Raw genomic sequence first — 22,384 nt, 5'->3', positions numbered from 1 at the left:
CCCAGCAATATTCGAAACACCTTGTCTAACCCATGCATGTCGTTGGAATGTGGGAGGAAGCTAAAGGACCTGGAGACAGCATTCAAACTTTATTATTAATCTCTGCCTCTCTTCTACAGTGTGTTTTTTGTCCTGTTTTCCACCCGCCACACCCAACTGGTCATGGAAGATGACCGCCCCTCCCTGAGCTTGGTTGTGTCGGAGGTTACATCCTGTTAAAAGGGAGTTTTTCATTCCCACTGTTGCCAGGTGCTTGCTCAAAGGGGGTCGGCTAATTTTTGGTGCATCCCCAGTAGGGATTTGACCCTCTGGCAACAGTGCTAACCACGGCATCACAATGCTATAGAGCCCAAGTGTTCACAATTCTTTAGCATATATGTTACTGCAACAACATACTCATATTCTATTCTAATTTAAGATTAACAATATCTGCAGTATGGTTTGTTTAATGGTAACTGTCCAGCCTGTGGACATGGAGGAAGTGACTTGATGTACTTATCATGACTTAAGTGTGTAGAACAAAAAAATACCTTCCTACTTCATTAATAAAACAATTAAAGAAATAAAATTTTAAAAACAGAGCAGAGCAGTCGGCCTTATAGCACTTGCAAAAGCTGAGCAGACTGATATGAATAAGAGTATCTGGAAAGTTAATCTTTGCTCGCTGCATGGCAAACTGAATTTCACGAAATGAAATTCATGCCCTTTCAGACATGTCAAACCACAAATATGACACCTAAATTTCTAAATGTAGGGTAACACCTGATCCAGAGAGCACGAATAATTATAACACCTGATTGCATTGCAAACAATCATTTTGGCAAAAGGCTGCAGTCCTCGGACACACGGACATATAACGGCTACATAAAGCAATGGCCAATGAGGTATCTAACTTTGTATAATGATGGACACTTGGTGCGTGTTTTCCAAATCAGGCCTGTTGTTTGGAGTAGACATGTTTCCTAAATTGAATGCACTGAGTTTCACGTTGACCAAGAAAAATCTGTATGAAGTTTAAGACTGATAGCTGATCAGTAAACATTAAATCAAATTATTTTAGTTTCAGGTTGTGCGATACACAAAGCATGGCTGTTTGTGAAGCTTTCTAGTAAATACTTTACTTGTTTTCCTTAATTTCTACATAAGCAGATGACATTCAACTTGAGATTCCCAACCTTGTGAGCAGATGGCCCAATCATGTTGTTGATTACCTTATGTCTACACTTTGTTTTCAATTTGCTACTTTAAAACATCTCTGAAAAAGAGCCTGGAAGGAGGAGGTGCCACTGGTTCTAGGAAGTATGTTTCAGTCTCTGAAATCCTGTTATTTTATTATTACTTTTTCTTTTAATGCATTTTTTTGGTCAAATTAGATACAAAAGACTCTGCAACAAGATCATGATGCTGTTATGTTATAGCTATCACTTTAAATTAGCTTTCTTTCTAAGAAATTGTGCTTTTCATCACTTTATAGCAGATGCCCGCTGTCTCAGGCTTCCAATTGTTTCAAAAATTTACCTGAAGTTTAACTGAAAGTGAATTAATTTGAGTTCATACAAGGTTGTAGATAACATCAAACTTGCGTTCTTATGTGGACACATTTGGATCCTTTCGGATTTTCATTAAAAAGGTCTTTTATAATGCTGCTGTTGCTCTTTTGTACTTTGGAGCATCTTGCGTCCGTCCTTAATAGTGCTCCAACAGTGACTCATGTAACATAATCACGTTAATTAAATGAGACTGGGAAATGGTCTGAGAAAGACTTTTACTTTTGGAACCAGGCGCACCCCAAATGGCTCATCACGCGATGTCTCTGACAAAAAAATCAGGCTGCTCATACTGGCTGTTCAAGGACAACCTACTGTCTGCAAGGCTGCTTTCAAAATTACTGAACAGTGGACCAGCCACTCCACTTCAACTGGAAATTTCCTGGGCTCGTCAAATTAATAGTAAAGATTTAATACTGGGTCAGCGCCAAAGGTTTGGAAACTCTGCATTAGACACATCACATATAGAGATATAAGTAACGATTGTGTCGAAACTGCCTAAAAGCCTCCCCTCCCCACCTTCTCCTCTGTCGTCCTCCTGCCCCTGTACTCACCTGAACCTCTGAGCCTGGTGGTGAAGGGGGCCAGGGTATCGGCGATTAGGTGACTGGTAGAGTTGTGACAGAAGAGCTTGGCTGGTCTTCTGGCTGGGGTTGTTGGCGAATTTGACCGTTATAGGCTCGGCAGCGCCCGATGGCTTCTGGCCATTCAGGCCCTTGATGGCCTCCTCAGCCTCTATCCTCTTATCAAAGCGGATAAAGCCAACACCTCTGGAGCCACCTGCGGGGCCAGCAGATCAGAAACAAACAGGGGCCCCTTTTACTTTACAGGTATCAGACAAAGGTTTACTGTCTATATATTTAAAAGATGTCTGTGCTGCTGAGTAGCACTCTTACTTTTGCACATGATTACTCCTATTTAAAGATCCCACACAAATAAACAATGACATCATGCTCCACAGTGTAAAAGAAGCAAAAAAAGTAATCAATTGTAAAGTATTTTTAATGCAAATGGCTTTGTACTCTAACAGTAACACAAATACAGCCATACCCACACATACACACCAGCTACACACACTGTGGCACTGACCCAGAGGGTGTTTAAAGCCACAAAGTCACGTCTTTTCTTACGCTCATTCCAGTCGCAGTCACCCCTGCACGCCCTCCTCATGCACTGCTCTCCGTGACATTTGAGCTGTTTCCGTGGCGATATTTTTGACTGCCACCTGAGAGGAACATTTAGGGAAGCTCCCCTGGTGGGTCCTTTACTGGTGCATTGTGCGTATTAAGAAGTGTGCATCTCTATACGTGTACATGTACATGCGTATATGTGTACATATGTGTATCTATTAACGGATGCTGTGCCTTGTTTTAATGAGGCTGCCTGCATGGCCCAGAGGATGCTCGCGCAGTGACAGCAGCACTCTGCCGAAGAGACTATTTACATAATACTGTGTGCACACAGGCATGTCTATGTGACTGAGGCTGAATAAAAGAGAGGAAGTAAGGAAGAGGGGAATGTTGTGTATGAGCATCATTGTGTGCAGTCTCTCTCACACACTTAAAAGGCACTCCTTATTGTTATTCCACATTTTGTTCATGCCAGCCCGCTACTTCCTGTTGGCTCGTCTCATTTTTCTTCAGGTAACTGATTTGCATATTCTCTGCAATTTTCTTGCCTCTTTCAAATACCGTGCTGGAAGTATTTTCTTAACTGTCACCACAACAAAAGGAGCTCAATTACTGCAAACTGTGGTGATCAGTGTCCTTTTGCAGCAGCAGAAACATGACTTGTGAAAGAATGGCAATATAAAAATAATTTTCAAAACTAATTTGCTCTCTGTAGTCTAACATAATTTGTTTACTTTTTCTGAAAAGTTTTTTTTTTAAACTATATAAGCAACAACTTTCTGACTTTAGAACTTATACACAAAGAAACCTCTTACCTCAGAGTCTTTACCGATTTGAACCACAGCATTTTCTTTATGTCTGGTGGTTGAACTCATTAACTCTTACTTCATAAAAATGTTTTTTTAAATTCTCATTTTTTAACCTTTCTACCTCCCTCTCCCCAGACAGCCTTTCACAAATTCTCTTCCCTTATTTCCATTTGTGCCAACTCTGTACCTGCACATTTTAATTAGCTTGATAGAAGCAGGAAAACGAGCAATTCTAATGGGATGTACATAGTGTAAACAACAGCCTCTGTTGTTCCTACAGCTTTCTTTACATATTACAGTTGTTTTCATGCATATGTTGTGTGAAAAGTGGGGAACAGTGCGTTTGTTTCTGAGGTATAGTAAATAACAGTTTTTCGCTAATGGACGCTGGGCATTTAAATATCCCCAATGCCTTAGTTTACTTTGATAACTGCAATAACCCTACTTTTCTATAAGGCGCTTGGCAACTCCGAGAGCCTTGCTCAAGGGCACCTCAGCGGTAGTTAAGAAAGACGAGAGCACTGCTCATTCACTTCCTCCACTGAGATGAGTGCAGAAGAGAGGACTCTATTCGTCCTTTAATCCTCACACTTGTTTGGCCTTGAGCTCCTTCTAAGCCGGTTCTTGCTGGAGGGCCTCCAGACAAACGCTTGGCATACAGATGAAGGCCCGACACAAACACACAAACACCCATTCACGTGTGCACGCACATACTTATGTGATGACTTGAAGAGGTGCTATTAAGAATGAAGTGCGGAAAGAGGACTGGAGGTGTCCATGACCATTTTCGATGGAGCGTGACCAAACCGCAGTGTTTATATGAGAGCGAGACAGAGAAAAGATTTGTGTGTGTGTGTGTGTGTATTCTGTTTGTTTTATGTATGCACCAGCTTCTCTTGTCCTTGAGGTTGCACAGTAGCATTGTAAGTAGGTGAGAAAGGTTGGTTGGCAGGAAACCTCATCACCCATAATTCTACTGAGCAAAATGTGTGCACATGCTGTACTTGTGCCTGTTGGCTCTGTTCAGTCAAGAATGCTCACAGATCATGTAATGAAACAGAATGAATGGGTTTTGCGACATTCACAGCAAAAATATTGACAAGCCTTAAAATTTAGAGTTCTCATAATTCCTCAGTGCGTCTAATAGTGATAGTACTGCCGCGTCACGAAGTTCACCCAACATCCCATTGGGGTGTCAATATGTGAAATGCGTTCTGAATCCAATTACTGTTGCAGTGAGACCGCCTTCACTTCAACATCTGTTAGATCTCCACCGCCTCGTGAAATGATAAAGATTACATTTCTCTGATTTCCTTATTTCAGAAAATTTAATTAAAAAATACCCAAAGTCTCTTGTAGCTTTCAACCTTCCCACCCCGACTGTGACACAGAGCCTCAAGCCCATTTCTTCCAGGGTTTGCGTCACAAATATATAATAAAGCACTGAGCATTTTCCTAAAACAGCAGAGCTCTGCAGTTTTTAGAAAGTGTTACTAAGAGAGGACTAAAAGATTGTAATTGTTGGGGATTATATTCAGCAATTGATTAATACATGCTGGAAAGCTAGTTAGTACTTACTGCAGCAGTATGGCACATTTAGGATTTGGTCAAAATAAAATACAATGCCCGTGTTTATGATAGGAAAGAAAGACGATCCAATCAAATAGCACGGATCGTTAAAATGTTAACTTTTGTAGAGAATACTGGCGAACAAGCTGCAGATAATACGTAGCAGCATTGCTTCTTTACCGGTTTTGCTCCTTGGTGAAAATTGGTAGAATATAACAAGCCTTGAAAAACAATGCAGGTATTTTTAAGAAAGATAAAAACAGCTTCTTAAATCCATGCACCTGTTCTGTTTTTACCACTCTGTCATGCCATATTAATGTAATAAACCTTGAGAAAGGTTTATTTGTCTCCGGTTAAACAGAGTAACAAAAACAAACTCGCAATCTATGAAGCAAGCTGCCAGTCTACGAAGTCCAACCTAATGACTGTCCTTTCAACCAGCCCCAGAAGCCTAGGCCTACTTATCACCCACCAGCCAGCCATACAGGCAACATTAGAGCACAATGTACTTACTAAGGTATACCAATCGGTCTTTCTCACTCTCTCTCACCTCTTACTCTCTTTTTTTGCTCTCCCTCTCCTCCACAGTAATCAACAGAGGCTTATGTAACTCTCTCTACCTGTGCTTATCTCTCTCTAACACACACCGACAGGCACATTGGCTGCCTTACTAATAACACGCTGCCTCAGTCCGGGGAGGGGGAAACAGAAGGAGTGAGGATGGGGGATGAGAAGCGAGCGCTTGGCGTGGGGATGGGCAAGACCGGAATGAAAAGGAGAAAGGGAAAGAGGGGGGGATGAGAAGTAAGGAAGGAAAGGACAAAAGGAGAAAAGGTAATAGAGGAGAATGTTAGGAGGTGACAGAAAAAGGATGATGATGAAAGGAAACAGTGCTATTCTTGCTTGCTCCTTCCCAAACAAAGCCACTCTTTCTCTAAAACCCACTATCATTTCCCCAAACACTGACTGACTGACAGAGAGAAATGACTGCTCCTCTGAGGGACCAGAAAAAAGTGAGGTGAGAAACCTGGCTGCTGGATAATGAAACACACACACACATACAGAATTTCTCTCTCTTTCTCTAGCTCTCTGTCTCTCACACACATCCATCTAGCACAATGTATTCTTGTAAGCAGGCCCACTCTGGCAGATGCATGCACCAGTGCTCGCATGCATACGCAAAATCTTGTTGTTTTCCAGTGTTCTGTTTTCCCATCTCCCCTCCTTTTATTTTTATTTGACGTACAATTGTGTGCCAAGAGTATCAAATTATTAGACTTGCCTTTCCAAGAGATTTTTAATATGGCAGAGACAGAAAGAAACTTCCTACTGGCTTCTAATTAGAGGCAGGGAAAAAAAATGCAATGTCCTTGTTTTAAGTAGCATTAGTTTGCCTGGGTACAGATGGCATTTAAAAAAGCAGTGAGAAGAGAGGCTCAGAGACTTTGAAGAGTGGAGGTGCCCTGTGATTTGGCCTCTGTCAGAGCAGAGCTCCAACCATCTGTCTGGTGTGTGCGTACGCATGTATTGATGTGCATATCTATATGTGGTTTTGTGTGCGTGTGTGTCGACTATCACAGAGATGGAACGCACTCGAAAGATTACAGGAAAAACAAACTCGAGGCAGAGAGATGTGAGATGATAGCGTGAGTCAAGGCTGCAGTCATCCCATCTACAGGAAGAAGCTCTCTGCTCATATCACCTTGACCGTTCTGTTCTCTGCTATTGGACAGACAGAGAACAGGGAATCAGTGTGGTGTCAGTCTGTAGAGGAACATTCATTATTCAAGTCAGTAGAGGAGAGAACATACTAACTGTGCAGAGAAAGGGCAGTTCCTTTGAGGAAAAAAGGTATTGTTGTAATGCACAAGTACTATATTTACTTGTGCATTACAACAGGTATGAGAAGAACAGATCAAAAATGGGAACTAAGCAGTCGTCCTCCTCGCAAATGAGGCACTGACTGGAAAGACAAGCAAAGCTGAAGTTTAGGCTGTAACTGCAAACTACAGAATAAAGCTGAAGACCACAAATTAATATTTACATTTAAATCAAGACCAAAATTACAAGTTCAATCTAACTGCAGAGATGACGCCAGTGTAAAGCAAGTTTGTACTCTAGGTTACTTGATGGCTTTTATCACTCCCCACATCAACAACAGCTCTAAAAGCTTTTCTCCAGTTGACTAAATGCTTACAGCGATCTAATGGCAGCAGGGGAAATATATTATGTGTTCGGTCTGCAGCTTCTAAATAGAAATGGGCTGCGCTAAAGCGTTTTAAGCATATGCACCGCGAGTACTGTGTTTATATCATGAGCAACCAACTCCAGACTGCTGCAGAGTAATTCCACGCATCACATCTATGCATCTGAAAACATAAAAACGTTCGGTTATGACCTTCTGGGAGCGCATTTTCAAAACGGTTGAGCCCGTCTGATCACAAATTGTGAGACAATAAAATTAAATCTTTCTTGTTTCTCTTGTTGTTGTTTTTTCTCTCTTTTTCTGATCTAAAAATGTCACCTTACAGGGGGCAACAACTGCACTCTTTCTGGCTTCCTTTCCAAAGTCACCGGCAAAAAGGGTGTTTCAGGTAAAACGAAAATAGCTCTGATTAAAATATAATTTTGGCTAAACAGGTCCTGTTCTGTGCAGCATTATGCACACTGAACGTGGTCAGACTTTTAATACCTCCATAAACCTAATTTCAACTCTAGCATTGCATATTTGTGATGCTGCCTGTCGAAAAAAGCTTTTATACATTCTCAGTTTAATGCTTCTTTTTGCTGCCTATGATACAACTTTCACTAAATATTACATATAATTTCATTGTGCGTGCAAGATGCACCTATTAGCATCACAGGCAATCCCCATCACGAGTTATATGACAGAATTAATGCTTGCTACTTGTTACCATGGGAATCTTTTCTCCATTACCTCCTTCCATCCCACACAAAGGGAAATGTGGCATCAGCCTTTTTACAGTCGGTCCTTACACACAAAGAGCAGCAATTTAGTTTCACATTAGGGCTGTCATTTGAAAAAGCTGTGTCTCCAGATCAATTGTATTTGCAGTCATTGATCAGGTAAGCATTGACCTCTGTGTGCATATGAGATGAAGACCTAAGAATAGCCAGCTATTGAACCAAAGAGGTCTCCGATATTGCATGTGTTTCAGATTGGTGTGTTTGAGGCTAGCTCAAATCAGCTGTCAGAACATAAAATCACAGCCTGACCGCCTTCCCCGAAGGTTAGACAGAAAGGCGGGAGGGGGAATCTGGCACTATGCGGGCTGATAAAGAGACAATATGCTTATCCATTCAGAAGAAATCGATAGACAGAGGAAGGGGGAGAGATGGAGAGATACCCTTGTCGAGTCAATGTTGCGTTCGCGCCCTGAGTCTTTGGGGCAATTTGCCAGTTTTGGTGAATTTTGCTTCAGCCATCTCTGTCCACGAATGATGCTAACAGTGTTAAAGTTCCTTCATGTCTTCAAGAACAGAAGAGTGACTGCAGGGTGCATCCTGTTGATGAGGAGGGTCATTTACAGAACAGACTTCATGTTCCCAATTTAGCTGAGCAGGAGCTGGAGATCATCAGCCCATCTGCCGATGGTCACTGCAGAACATTCGTTACTTCAGCAGCTCTATGCAGCATCTCTCTGATTTGCTCCTGTATAAAGCCTATGTAGTTTACATCAGCAGGGTAAGGGTGTGTTTCAAATCCATCCCCGGTTTAGCAGAAAGAGTGAATCACTGAGTGAATTGAATTTTAGAAAAACGCTGATAATTCACTGTCGACCTGCATCGAGACTTCAAGGTGCTGCACTGTAACGACGCTCTATCAATATGCCCCTAAAGCCAGGAAGACTAAAGTTTTGAGGACTTTTTTTTGAGGTGTCACCGTGACAAAACCGACATCAGGACATCCTGCGGCTGGCTAACAGGACAGCGATCCACTCATTGAACCAAAAAGCAGTCTGACACCAAGCACAAATCTCTATCCCTCTCGCTCCTTCGCTGCCTTTCTGAGTCTCTCCTCTTTCTTGTTCTGTACTTACATTTTGGCAGTCACAGGAGAGTTTTAATTTGCAGCCCATTTCTCTCTTTAATGGCAGTGAGTGTGTGGGTGGGTGTATGCGTATGCCTGTACAGTAACAGAGAGAAGAAAAAGATGAGTCAATGATGCCAGCATACTAGTCTCAGGGCCCTTCTAAAGTCCTCCATGTTTTTAATCACCAGCAACTCTAACATCTAATTAATCATTAACATTTCTCCTGCTGATCCTTAACCCTCTGGGGCCACCTTGAAGAACATCTCTCTCACACATAATCTTTGTGTCTGTGTGTGCACATATAGTACGTGTCTATTTCAATTGTGAGGCAGGTGGCCAGGGCAGTAGTTAGGATAGCAATTATTGTAAGTGAGGGTGTTCACAGACTAAAAAAACCCACCTCCTGCTCTCTGTGTGTGCTGACCAATATAACTTTTACACGAGTGCATGTGAGGATTGTTTTCCCAGTCTTCATTTACTGTACTATATTCATCTTGTACACGATGCGGATAAGCATAGCTTGTTTGCCTTAAATTGTCCGATTAGCTCTGATATTCTTTTCCAGACGAGTGATGTCAGCGTCGCCTTATGTCAAACACAACAGCCAGTTTTCCAGGCATCATTAAAAAAAGATTCAGTCTGGGGTCTAATTAGATTTTTTCATCCAATGTGTGAAAAAAGGGACTGTGCAGGAGAGAGGAATGGGATATTCCTCAAACTACTGTACTGAACAAACATGCAAAAAAAGAACGAACTTTACAGGACATAATAAAACATCGAGATCTCATCAGGACTTAGAGACTTAGGCAAATACAACCTCAGCTGAACAAAAACACATGACATATTACACCGTGTCATTAATTGCTGAACAAAAATGCAGAAGAAGTATGCAGCATGGTTCAAGTTTTAAAATCCTTCTCTGTATGACGTTCTCAGTCTCTCACATTGTTGTGGAGAACTTATTTGCAGGCATTTGTTCATGCACAGCTCTCTTAAAGTCCCGCCACAGCATTTCAATCAGGCTGGGACCTAGTGCAGGTCTCACTAGGTGAGACCTGCGCCACTGGCACACCTTGATTCTTTTTTCTGGTGCAGATTTGCTTTTGTTTTGGGGATCACTGCCCTGTTGCATTACTCAATTTTGGCTGAGCTTTAGCTGTTAGAATGATGGCCTCACATTTGACTCTAGAATACTTTGTATACAGAGGAATACACAGTCAGCGACTGGAAAACAAACCCTAATCATTCCCCCTTTGAGCTAATTATTATGGCCAAACATCTCCATGTTGCTCTTGTCTGTCTGAAGCACATTGTTCCAGTCTTTAGAGAGGAGATGCTTTCTCCCGCCAACAACTTCAAACAACCCATACTTGTTCAGTCTTTTCAAATTTCACTGCCATGGACATTGAACATTTAACATGCTAACTGAGGTCTGTAAAGTCTGAGATGTGGCTCTTGGGTTTGTGCAGAGCATTGCATGCCCTGACCATGGTGTGAATTTGCTGGAACATCCACACCCGAACAGATCGGCAACTGTCTTGAATGTTTTCCACTTATGAATAATCATTCTCACTTTATAATGATGGACTTTGGCTGGTTTGACTTTGGTTTTGGAAAAGCTCTAAGAACCCTTTGCAGATGGTCAGCAACAATCGCTTCTCTAAGATCATTGCTAATGTGTTTCCTTCTTGGCATCCTTCTCCAGACCAGCAAACTGCCCAAACTGCTGCTTTTATAGAGGTGCTCACACTTGCTGATGATAGATTAATCAAGTGCATTTGATTAGCAGCACCTGTCTGTTACTTACCCTCTAAGTGTGGACTTAGTTTTTCACTCTGCTATTACATCTAGTCTTTGTTAACTAAATGGATGACTAAATGTAATATCCCATATTTTGTTGTTAATCTGATGTTGTATTTATTTTATTTTAGGTACAGCTAATGACTGCAAGGTTTTATTATGCCCTGATATGTAAAACCTTAGATTTTAAAGAGGCTGTACTTTCCTTTTTGACTGTTGCAGCATTACATTTGAACATGCTAAGCGGTCAACTTTTAAACTGATCCTGTGCTAGACAAGAGTGATTACAATAATTAATTTAGCCTCTTGTGAACCTAGCCTTCAGCGAATGCACTGAGAGTTGTTTTAACGATGGCATGTGTCCTGAGCAAACACACATTTGGCTGTTACTAAGCAGATGTCGCCTTGCTGTGCAGCCGTGTGGTGTTTTACAGGGACTCCCCTGGCTTTAAAGTGGACGGTGGTGTGACAGGTCTGTTAGTTAAGAGATGGCCAAGAAATTTGCCCCATCATCTGAGTGTTTATGGATGAGGCGGTGTATCTCTTCCACCTATAACTTCCGTTTCCATCCTCATAGTGTTCTCTCTGCTTCCTCTCACTTCACATTCCTTTTCCTTCCCCGTCTCTGCTCATCCTCTTTTTTTCTACCTCCTCCGTCCTCATCTGCACTTTCTCATTCTCCTTTTCTCCGATCCTTTGTGTTCACTTCCTCTGCTTTCCCCTCTCCTCCTGTGCTCAGTGCATACAGACAGGCGTGGACTTCACTGCCAGCAGTGATTTATTCTGCTTAGGCAAATGAGTGTGGCTTACAGCATGCTGCTCCTTTTCTGCTTCATCAGTACACATTGCAAATAACACTGGAGCAGGTTGGAGCCCGTAGGCACACACACACATCCTGAAATGGATCTAAGAGAAATGCTGGAGGGGTTCTTCTGCAATACAATGGGGTGATGTGATTCATTCCTGCGTTCTGGATGTAGTGGAATGTGTAACTGAGCATGAGACTATGCAATTCATGCCCTCATGTAATTACTATTTTCGCAGTGGCATCCCAAGCAGGGGTCACACGCAGAAAAATTACCTCTTATGGTCACTTACTCACTAGAGCTGGAAGTACGACCGAAATCAAAATATTTTTCGCACATTTGCACAGCATAACATGACTCACATTACTTTAATTAACAGTTTCTTACTAATTTGAGCTGCATGAGAACATTTTTCACTTGTACTAAAAAATTATCTTATAAAGTCCTGTAGTTGGAATTTTTGTTGAATTTGCTGAATTTAAAAAAAGTTATGACACATGTCATCGTGTTTGGGAACAGCTGTAGAAAAAGATTCTTCTTTCAAGACTTTATTTTGATTAATTGATTCAGATTTCTGTGACTCTTTCACAAGTTCAAAAGGGTTTTGGGTATCTGCACAACATTTTTTTATGAACGTAAAGAAGCGCAAAATGCAAATTAATAAATGCTCTCTTCGGTCACATCGATGCTGTCATTGCACTGGTGTGCCAATCACAGGAAAACATGACAACACCAGCTTAAATGGCATGAAGCTTCCTCTGGAAATTACATTATTATCTGAAAGGTGCAGACTGGCTGCACAGCACCTCATAACTGCAACCACAGGACTTTTATTTGATTTGTCCACTGGTGACTGAAATAAATAATGAAAAACATCGAGCTATGCTGTTTCAGTATTCCTGAATCTGGTCACACTGTCGAGTGAAATGTGACACAAAAATGTTTTTAGAATAAAGCACGAACGGTTGCTATTTTCCCTAAAAATAGAGAAGGCAATGACGAGGCAATGGGGAAATTCTGTAAACTTCCACATAAACAAGAGAGTATCAATTTATAATGGGTTCATGTGCCTCGGTGTTAAAGTGAAAGGGAGAGGAGGTGCTGCCCCATGGATACCTGTGACCTGGTCGACAAGGATACGGGAGGTGATGATGCGTCCGTACTGGGAGAAGAGCTGCTCCAGCTCCTTCTGGGTCATGGTCTTGGGCAGGCCGCTCACATAGAGGTTAGCGTCACGGATGGAGGCTGAGCTGGGTCGCGCATATGACACCTTTGGGGAAAAGAACACAGTGTAAGGGCTTTTATAAATAAATTAGAGCTTTGCTGCTTTATTACGCATAAAAATCATAAACAAGATTATAGCGTTAGAGGTGCGAGGCTTTTATGTGCGTGTGTTGTGGATGGGCAAGGATGCGGATCACTGGATCCACAGGGAGGAAAATGTGACTGCGTTTTCTGAGTACACCTTGCCTTAGGGATTATCATTGTTAGGAAAAGATTTAGCTGCTTAGAACACTGGAGAGATAACACATCATGCCTCCCCCAGTCTTTGCAGAAGGAGATGGAAACTTTGCTCCCCAGAGTAGAAACCACAGGTGTTTTACTTTGAAAAGGCAGCTCAGGCAACCAGGAGAAGAGGATTCTGACTTTGTCCAATACATAACTACAAGACAAAACCACGCTGCTGATGCTGTTCTGGGTGAAAATATGAATGAATAAAAAAGGCTAGAGCCAACATGTTTTGGTGGCAGGCATCAGTTTTCATTAGACTTTTTAGTGAATGCAATAGCATTCCCTAAAGATGCTATTTGTAAATGTTATATCTAATTCCTGGAATTGAATAACTGTGCTGCGCAGCTCACGCCACAAGTTCTCCACCAGTGAACTTCAACACCATCTTCATTTGTCGACCCGCAGCGGTGAAAGTTGTGTAAATCCCATTACTACCGCTGCTGACTGGAGCAGCTTTCCCTTGCAGTACTTTCATTACCTCTGACATGTGGAGACATAAGTCATCAAATAAGGTTAAAGTCAGGCAAATATTGTGGATATATGCAGTCATATCCTTGAGCAACAGCACGGAAATCCTTCTGAACTCTTACAGTGAGAGAATAATATTGGGAACAGCTGGCTTTCCCCGTGTCTCACTTCTTAAAAACCTGCCGCACATCTTCGTCTTTAGCCTCTCCTCTGTCTTCCTCTCTCCGTCTGCATCTCTCTCCTTTCCGCTGCCTGAATATTTTCAGTCTGCTTCCTTCCTCTTTCTCTCTCTTCCAGATTCTGCCTCTTTTTTTCTGCTCCTCTTTTTCTCCTCTGTACAGCTCTCCCTCATTTTCTCTCCTTGTCAGCCAACTCCAGATGTCTTATCCATCAACACCTCCTCAAGCTGTAAGCGGTATTGTGTACAAGTGTGGTGCGCTGCGTGTCTGATGCAGAAGTGGGTACGCGTGTGCAAGAAAGTTAGAAAAACTGTAAGTGTGAAGATTAAAGTGAGTATAAATGTGTCTCAGATTATGTGCATGCATGTCACTGTCAGCTCCTTTCACCTTTGGCTTTCTGCTTCCCCTCACACCTCGCTAGGAAAGCTGTGTCGCAGCCATTGCTGACAAATCTGAGGTGTCATGGTGAAGGAAACAGCGGCAGCGAAACCAACTCGAAGACGCTTCGCAGAGACATGTCACCCGAGACCATGTGAATCTCTGGGCCAAGCGTTTCCTTAGTAGTGTAGTGGCAGAGAGTGGGAAGGGTGTGACATGAAAGAGCGACAAACTTAATTTTAGAATTACCGCGCTGCCTTTTAATTTACCTTGTTACCTTTAGGGTTTTTCAGTCTGTTGTGGAGAGAGAAAGCAGGGAAAGAGAGTAGTGGGAGGGAGGAAATGAAGTGTGAAAAAGAGATAGCGCTAGACAGAGATGCAGGGTTGTCTTCTGTCATTATGAAGGCCGCCTTTATCTCACGAACCACTTGAGGCAACCTCTTGTGTCGTGAGAGTGTGAGAGTGAAAATCTGTGAACTCAAACTGCTATAATAAAAGACTTCACAAAATGCACACTGTGTAAACAAAATTCAACTTCTACCCATTTTTTAAAATTGGGAAAAAGCTTGTTTTTACTTAAAAGCACGACGCACTGTGTGAGATTCAAAAAGCATCTCTGATGAACAAACAGGCACGTTAGTCAGATTCAAATACACGACTGTGGTTCATGAGTCTACCTGGCAAACTGTCTGTTGCAGTATTAATAATCAAAATCATATTATATATTTTCAGCTTTCCTCGATGTTCTATTGTATAACTGCATTTCTCAATTTGGAAAAAAAAGCCTCTATCTATGAGAATATTATGAATGTTGTGAAAACACAATATTCAGCTTGCAGTATTTTTAATACTAGCAAACTGTAACTTGATTCATCAGTTCGTCTTGTAAATCGTAGACACAAGATGGTATATGCATGCATTTTTTAAAAGGCATGCAAATTCCTTTTAAAAATCTTTAAAAGTCTTTAAAGATCCTCTTACTTAACAAATGATTTGAATATTTATTACTACTTTTACAAAACAGCGCTGGAGGAACCTTAAAAAGAGCTAATACGCAACAAAGCTAGGGAGGAAAAAAGTGAAAGAAATAAGGGATTTACAATAAAGTAACAACTGTTTGGACTAGCTGATAGTGAAAGCCACTTTGAAGGGCGGTGCTCCTCTGATGGGGATTTGTGCAGTCGCACACACAAGCTTGCACTCTGGTTTTTAGGTAGTCATGTCTCTCAGAGAGCCCTGCTACGAGCGCAGCTCATGTGGAACACACGCAAAAATACAGACGTGGACACATCAACCCGTAAACATTAGGGGTGCAACGATATTCGTATCGATATTGAACCGTTCGATACAGTGCTTTCGGTTCGGTACGCATATGTATCGAACAATACAACATTTGTAATTTATTTTATCAACTTTCCTTCTGACGATGCTGTCTGTGTTGAGCGCTCAGTGAATCTGCGTTCGACTACTCCGCCTAGGCTGCACTGTCGAGCGCAGATCCACTGAGCGTTCAACACAGACAGCATCATCAGAAGGAAGAGCGCGGGGCAAGCTAGCAAGACAGAAGTTAAGCTCTCCTTGCAACATGGACCTCCCCCACCCTCATTCAGATCTGGCGTTTGGAATTATTTTGGTTTTCATGTGACGTATGACCCTGAAGGTAAGCGAGTCATGGACTAAAGTAAAACAGTATGTTGGATGTGCCATGCAATGCTCAATTACATGGGTGGGAACTAGTGTGTTAGCGCAGTTAGCTCGTTAACGTGTTGGCCGTCTAGCCCCATGCACGGGGCGATCGGCGGTAGCTCGTTAACGGAGATTTATCGTGTTGTGGTGTTAAGGTCATTTCAACGAGATTAACCTGAAAGCACTAGTGGGAACACAACGAATATGACTGCACATTTACGCCGACATCATCCTAGTGCAAAGACAAAAACAACAAGCATGCTACTAACTTTAGCCGAGTCATTTAGACAGCTGTTAGCACATGATTCTCCTTATGCTGCTGAGAATATAGCCCAGAAGAAGCGGATAGTATAGCTTTTATTTTGGTAAGAGACATTTCTCTGTAATAAACTCTCTTTTCCAAAGATGAGTGATTCCTCAATCAGATACAGCGCTCGCAAAATCGCTAGCCCGACGTCCTGGGGCTAGCGATTTTTTTCAGTCGGGGTACCAAAATCTATCTCTTCCCTGCCCGTCGGGCTATTGTAGGAAGGAAAAATATATGTCAATGCTTTTGCATTCTTTCAGAAATGTAGCTGGGTAATTATGTCATTGGTGAGCCACTGTCAATATGTGACATATTGAAATCGCGTTTGAATTTGCGCTTGTTTTTTGCTTTCACTTTGCAATCGTGCGAACTGTGTATAGAGAGCGACAGCACTGATCTGTGAGTGATGATAATTTGTGCACCAATTCCTCTGACATCGTCTTATTAATCGTTAGCTTACTATGCAAACATGACAAGTGAAATCTCCCGCAGCAAGCTTAAACATGTGAGAGGTTGATCGCGCAGAGAATCGCTGAGCTTATGTGAGTGCGTGTGTAAAAGCAGCAGGATATATATATTTTACTTCTGCTGAGCCAAATAAGACAGGTCAGGGTGAAGAAGTGACAGCCAAAGAAAAGCTTACCACAAAACTGAGAAGTTATGACAAATCAGACTATAAGGCAAAAAGAAAGTGCAGCTTTATGGTTTCATGGACAAAATAATTTCTGTGGCTGCAATATGACGAGCTAAATAACCAGGGCTGCACATAAGTGGTCCGCAGGTGCGCATTCGCTGTCAAAATAAAAAACACGCACAAGGGTTAGGGTTAAATTTAAAAACTGTACTTTTGAGTTAAAATATATATTTATAATTTTAATAAATGACAAATTAAAAAGCCATGAACATTTTTTTTGTATCGAAAAAATATCGAACCGTGACACCAAAGTATCGAACCGTGAATTTTGTGTATCGTTGCACCCCTAGTAAACATCTCATCTTTACATATATATTCACTAATACAACACATTTACTCTATAAAATCCACATTTTAGACATCACGCACAAAATATATATGAGGCTCTTATTTTTTAAATTCGATACCAAGCCAGACAGTTTATGCTGTCCAGGGAATGGAGGGATTCCCCGTGGGATTCCCTATTTGCAAACAGGCTAATCCCATCCTATTAGATTAGATTAGACTAGATTAGATCGGATGACAGAAAGAAAGAATCCAGGGATTACCACAGAGCAACAGATTACGGCCCAGCTTAAAACAACATATCAGCAGGCACAGAGCACAGAGGATGACAGCAGAGAATACGAGGGGAGAAAATTAGATTAACAGGAGGATTGATACACTGTAAAACATCTGCTCAAACTATTACTTGTGAGGGTTCTTTAAAATGTGTTTGGAGGAAGGACAGCGCAGTACTGAGGCTGATATTACTGCTGTGACAACCACCATCGAGCCTGCAGATTAGTCTTGCCATTTAGAATGCAATAACAGAGCCCTCAATTATTTTGGACAATATGATGATTGATGTGTTTCTTCCCTTTTATTCAGAGATAACTATAATTTCACCTTTACATTCTGACATTTAAAAAGCAATTAGCATATCAACCATAGTCACAAGCTTTTTTTTAATGTGTCTCTTTGATTTAGATGGTCTTTTTCATTTCTGACGCTCATTGATGTTAATCCCATCTCACCCTCCAGCACATCCGCTAACAGCATCACTATCTAAAAGGGCTCTCAGAAATTAGAAGGAAGTCTTATAATTTAAGTTTAACACGACCTCCACAACTTTAAATTACTGAAATCTTTTTGTCCAAAGAACACTTTTCTTACTTTAATTGCTTGTCTGGTCGTTATGTAACAGACAGACATAGGCATGCACGGTGTGATTTACCTTGATTGTTTTGGTCTGAAGTCTGAGTCCATTTAACGTGTTGATGGCTTTCTCTGCATCCTTTGGATCAATGTAGTTGACAAAACCGTAGCCCAGACTCTGTCCTGAAATGCCAAAAAGAAAGGAAGCATTTTAAAATGTGTTCACAATCCAGGTGTTTATGTTTCAGGTAAGGCCTTGCCTTTTCAGCAAGACAATGCCAAACTGCAGGATGGTCATACTAATGATATGAGTTCAGGTGCTATACAGTTTTATATATAAGGCAATACTTGGATTGCTGCCTTCCTATATAGGTTCCCTGCTTGCAGTGAAACATGCTGGTCATTATCCTCTTCGACCGCAAGGTTACTTGTTATTTTCTGTTCCATTTGCCTGAACTGAATTTGGCAAAAGAGCTTTTGTCCATTTAGCACCTTCGGCTTGGAACGAACTGCAGAACGACTGGAAAATGACAGAATTCATTTCATTAAGTGCTTTTAAAATTAAACTAAGAATCCTTGAGGCCAAGTCCATAACATGCAACTGTTTCAATTAGATTGTTTGTCATTTTAACAGAATTTTATTTTGTATTTTTCATTTATTTTTACATGTGTGTTGCTGCTGCCTGTATTTAATTGAGTAATTTTTGTAACTGCGAGGCACTTGCTGCTGCCTATCTTGGCCAGGTCTCCCTTGAAAAAGAGGTTTTTAATCTCAATGGGATCTTCCTGGTTAAATAAAGGTTAAATACAAAAATTAAATAACAAATAAACAAGCCTCAGCATCTGAGAAAGGTAGAAGTGATGTCAACACAGTTGCCCAAACTGACAAATTAATTAAAAGGGGTTAAATGACCTGTAACTGTTTAATTTTTAAAATTTAGGGGGTTTTTTTTGTTTGTTTGTTTGGTTTTTTTTAGAAACAAAGTTGTTTTAAAAATTAACTTTATTTTGATTGTGCATTAAAAAAACAGCCTTACCACAACACCCAATTATTGTGGTGCTTTTCTTTGGAACAAGCCGCCTGCTAACCTGAGACAACATGCATGTGTGCCTGGAAAATCCTTCACAACATACATGTGACGTCGTTACTGCCGACAAGATCAAAGCGACTCCTGCCTGGAGCACCGCGAGTTTTGATGTGACTTTTTTTGTCATGTGAAGGCTGCTTTGTTGCCACGGCTGTTCAGATTTGTGCTCTAAAACATTTAATGAGTGAGACATTGTCTTTCCAGGTCTCTCTATATGAAAATAAAGGCATAATAAACACACTGAATACCCCCCAAAAACTGCTAGTTAATTATGGTGTAATAATGCACATAAACAAACAAGAAAGAACCTATGTGTTACTTCATGCCTGAACAGCCTTACTTGGTGTGTTACGCTCTTATTGTTGCACTTCTCATTATTATTTTTTATTGTACTTGTGTTCTTGAGCTCGAGGGAATTTAAGGCGCCGGAGCATCCAGGTGAAGTTACTCAAAATATATGTGTCAACTAGTGAATGCCTAAAATATAATGCGATAAATGTTACTCAAATTCTGTCTGAATTATGACAGCGAAACTCAGCCTAAGCAAATAAAGTATCATAGAAGGTACAAACAACATATTTGTTACTGTCTTTTCAGCTGTGCAAAACGAGAGGAAAAATACCACCCCCACTTCCCTCCAAGCTCAAAGTGTCTTAGACAGCAGACTCCCTTTGAGAGTGAAGCGGGCCTGACATCTCCCAGTGTTTCCCCAACAGATCAAGCCTTTCAACGCGCTTAGACTTTAAGCGGACGCCTCTAGCCGTCGGGGCGTTCAGTCGGCTAGTTTTCCACAAACAGCCCCCATCCACTAACGCCACACACAAGCACAAAGAATCCCAGGCAGTTTAAGAAGAGCGGCATGCACATATTCATGCTAATGGGAACAGACAGCGGTTAGTCAGAGACAAAGTGAATCACAAAATATGGAGCATGGCTGTTTCACAAAATAAATACATTTGGGCTATGGATATCACGGCGCAGAACAGCTCAGAAGCAAGCAGTGTAAGGGCCAGGAGGGACTTGTAGTCCTAACATCAAACAGCTGATGATTTTCTCTTCTTCTCCCCTCTCCTCCCTCTTCTCCTCTGGATTAACTGTGGATTATCAGACACTCTATTGTTAATTAAAAACCTGCCATCCTGGGGAGACTACTGCTATTTATAACTAACCATCCTCTTCTCGCTCTCTTCTTCCTCTCTGACTCTCAGCTGACATCAGGTGGCAAGTTAAGAAAATTAAGCATAGCTGGGAAATTATTTCTGGGGCTTCTAATGTTTTATTAAATAGTGTACACAAGAGACTATGAATAATGAAGTGAAAGAGAACATTTGGCAAAAGTAATTAACTGAATGAATTAAAATAAAGCATAGCAAAATTGCCCATAAACTGTATTCTAAATAACCCAGTAGTGTCTCTAATAACGACTGCTCATATGTGCATCAATTGAATTTACAGTGAAATTCCAGGTGGGTACAGTTAAGCGCCTGCTACGGAGATCACTCTTCTTTGGTGTTTGCTACCTCTCTCGCTCACTTTCCCAGCACCTTCCTCACCCCTCTTCTTCATCTTCAACAAGAAATGTTGAGGTTCGACAAGCACAGCCACCAGAAGGTTCTGGCAAAGAGCACTTGTGCAGCGCCATTGAGATGGGCCGGCTGTTTGAGTCATCCAGTCAGACAAATGGGGCCAAACTGGCAAGCATGGATGCTACTGCTGCGAGGGGGGGGGGGGGGGGGGGGGGGGGGGTAGTCACAGTGTGGGAGGTGCGCATGCATGCGTGTGTGCACAAGTTGGTATGGAAATATGGGTAAGCACACATGTGAGTGAGTAATAGATGACACTTTTACAACAAACCCACCACTATATTTACTTTGATTACACCTCTGAAGACTGTGGTTTTCAGCAGCTGCTACTATATGTAAATGATATTTGCGTGTGTTTGCATTTTAATTGGGTGTGTATGTTGTATACGAGCTCAGGCTGGTGTTGGCATATCCTCCCGCCCCCACTTGCGTCTTCACTCCTTCTTTGGCAAGGTTAAGGGCCTCTGGGGCCGGAAGGAAGAGGGTGGGAACGAGGCTTACTGGCTGGCATCTTTCCCCAGGTGAACAAGGAAAGGAGGGTAAACAGAGGGAGACATCTGCCTGCAGCATCAGAAAATCTCCAGGAGGGGATTCCACCCACCGTTTCCAGCTTGCTAAGGAGCAGCTAACAGCAGGGAGCTGCCGGCAAACTGCCTGGCTGCCTGGAATTTGCACGGATTGGCAGAAGATGCACCACACTGGCAGATGTACATACATGTGCACACATCTAAACGTATAATCGCTCAATCACCACAAACAAACGCAGGTAGTAAAGTACGACTTCATGCCAGGACAGTAATACGTGGAGTGGTGGGTGGCTAGCGAGTAAGCACGCCATTGTTGTTGCATTTTCTTAGTTTTTCAAGTAATGTTAGCAATGAAAAAATCTCAATCCTCTGCAGTGAATATGCACGCAGAAGCATGCAATAAATAAAAAAGTGTGAGCAGTTCTATCTGTAACCTGCAGTACGATACACAGAAACAGAAGCAACGCACCGTACAGCTGGTTTTCAGCCTGTCACAGCACCTACCGTGTACACCTCAACACTGCTCAGCAGATCAGGACCACATTTGGATCACAGCATCAAAGTTCTCCCTCAACGTTCTGGCACATAAAAATGGCTGAGGACCAGTTAACTTACTGGAATGCAAGGTCAGCCGAGAGTAAACCAAAGTAAGCCAAATACAAAGATGATTCTTCTAATACTCTAGCCACATATTTCCAAAGATTGTGTCTATTGCCACTTTTCTTCTAGTTATGTCATCAAAGTTCTTCTTCACAGCTGCTAAACACCAATAAAAAATTCAGCTTAATGTTATAAAATGTGTTTGAACAGTTTAGAATAAACATATGAGACATTTAAATTATTTTCGTGTAACAACTTCCAGAGAAAAGTCTGAAAACTTAAAGAGATATTTGATAGACACAAACTTTTTATACTGCTGGAAAATGACATAATCAGTGCACCTAAAGGGAAAATAGAGAAGCTATTAAAATGGCATGATGAATAGCCTCTATCATGGTTGTAGCTAACAGGAAAATCTGCCTTCTGTTGATCAATTTGCTTAATAGATGCACTGACTTATATATTTTAAATGTCAATTAAAACCAAGAACCCAAATGATGCATTGGTCTT

The 22,384-nt window shown here is 41.5% G+C and overlaps 1 protein-coding gene across 5 annotated transcripts in view; it reads right to left on the bottom strand.

Annotated features, from left to right (window-relative positions):
• The window catches only part of elavl4 (ELAV like neuron-specific RNA binding protein 4), a 78,562-nt gene that overhangs the window by 11,820 nt on the left and 44,358 nt on the right, over nucleotides 1–22,384 (bottom strand). For 4 of the 5 annotated variants that reach the window (XM_076879899.1, XM_076879898.1, XM_076879897.1 and 1 more), the window contains 3 exons: nucleotides 18,156–18,259; nucleotides 12,833–12,985; nucleotides 2,102–2,337 (listed from right to left, as the gene is read on the bottom strand). In XM_076879899.1, coding sequence (XP_076736014.1) covers nucleotides 2,102–2,337; nucleotides 12,833–12,985; nucleotides 18,156–18,259 — 493 coding nt within the window. Of the gene's footprint in view, nucleotides 1–2,101; nucleotides 2,338–12,831; nucleotides 12,986–18,155; nucleotides 18,260–22,384 lie in introns of all 5 variants that reach the window. The other variant, XM_004554924.5, reaches the window with a different exon arrangement.

The sequence above is a fragment of the Maylandia zebra genome, linkage group LG23 (genome assembly GCF_041146795.1).
Source record: "Maylandia zebra isolate NMK-2024a linkage group LG23, Mzebra_GT3a, whole genome shotgun sequence".
NCBI classification, from domain to species: domain Eukaryota; kingdom Metazoa; phylum Chordata; class Actinopteri; order Cichliformes; family Cichlidae; genus Maylandia; species Maylandia zebra.
This window is presented reverse-complemented; position numbering and strand designations above follow the sequence as displayed.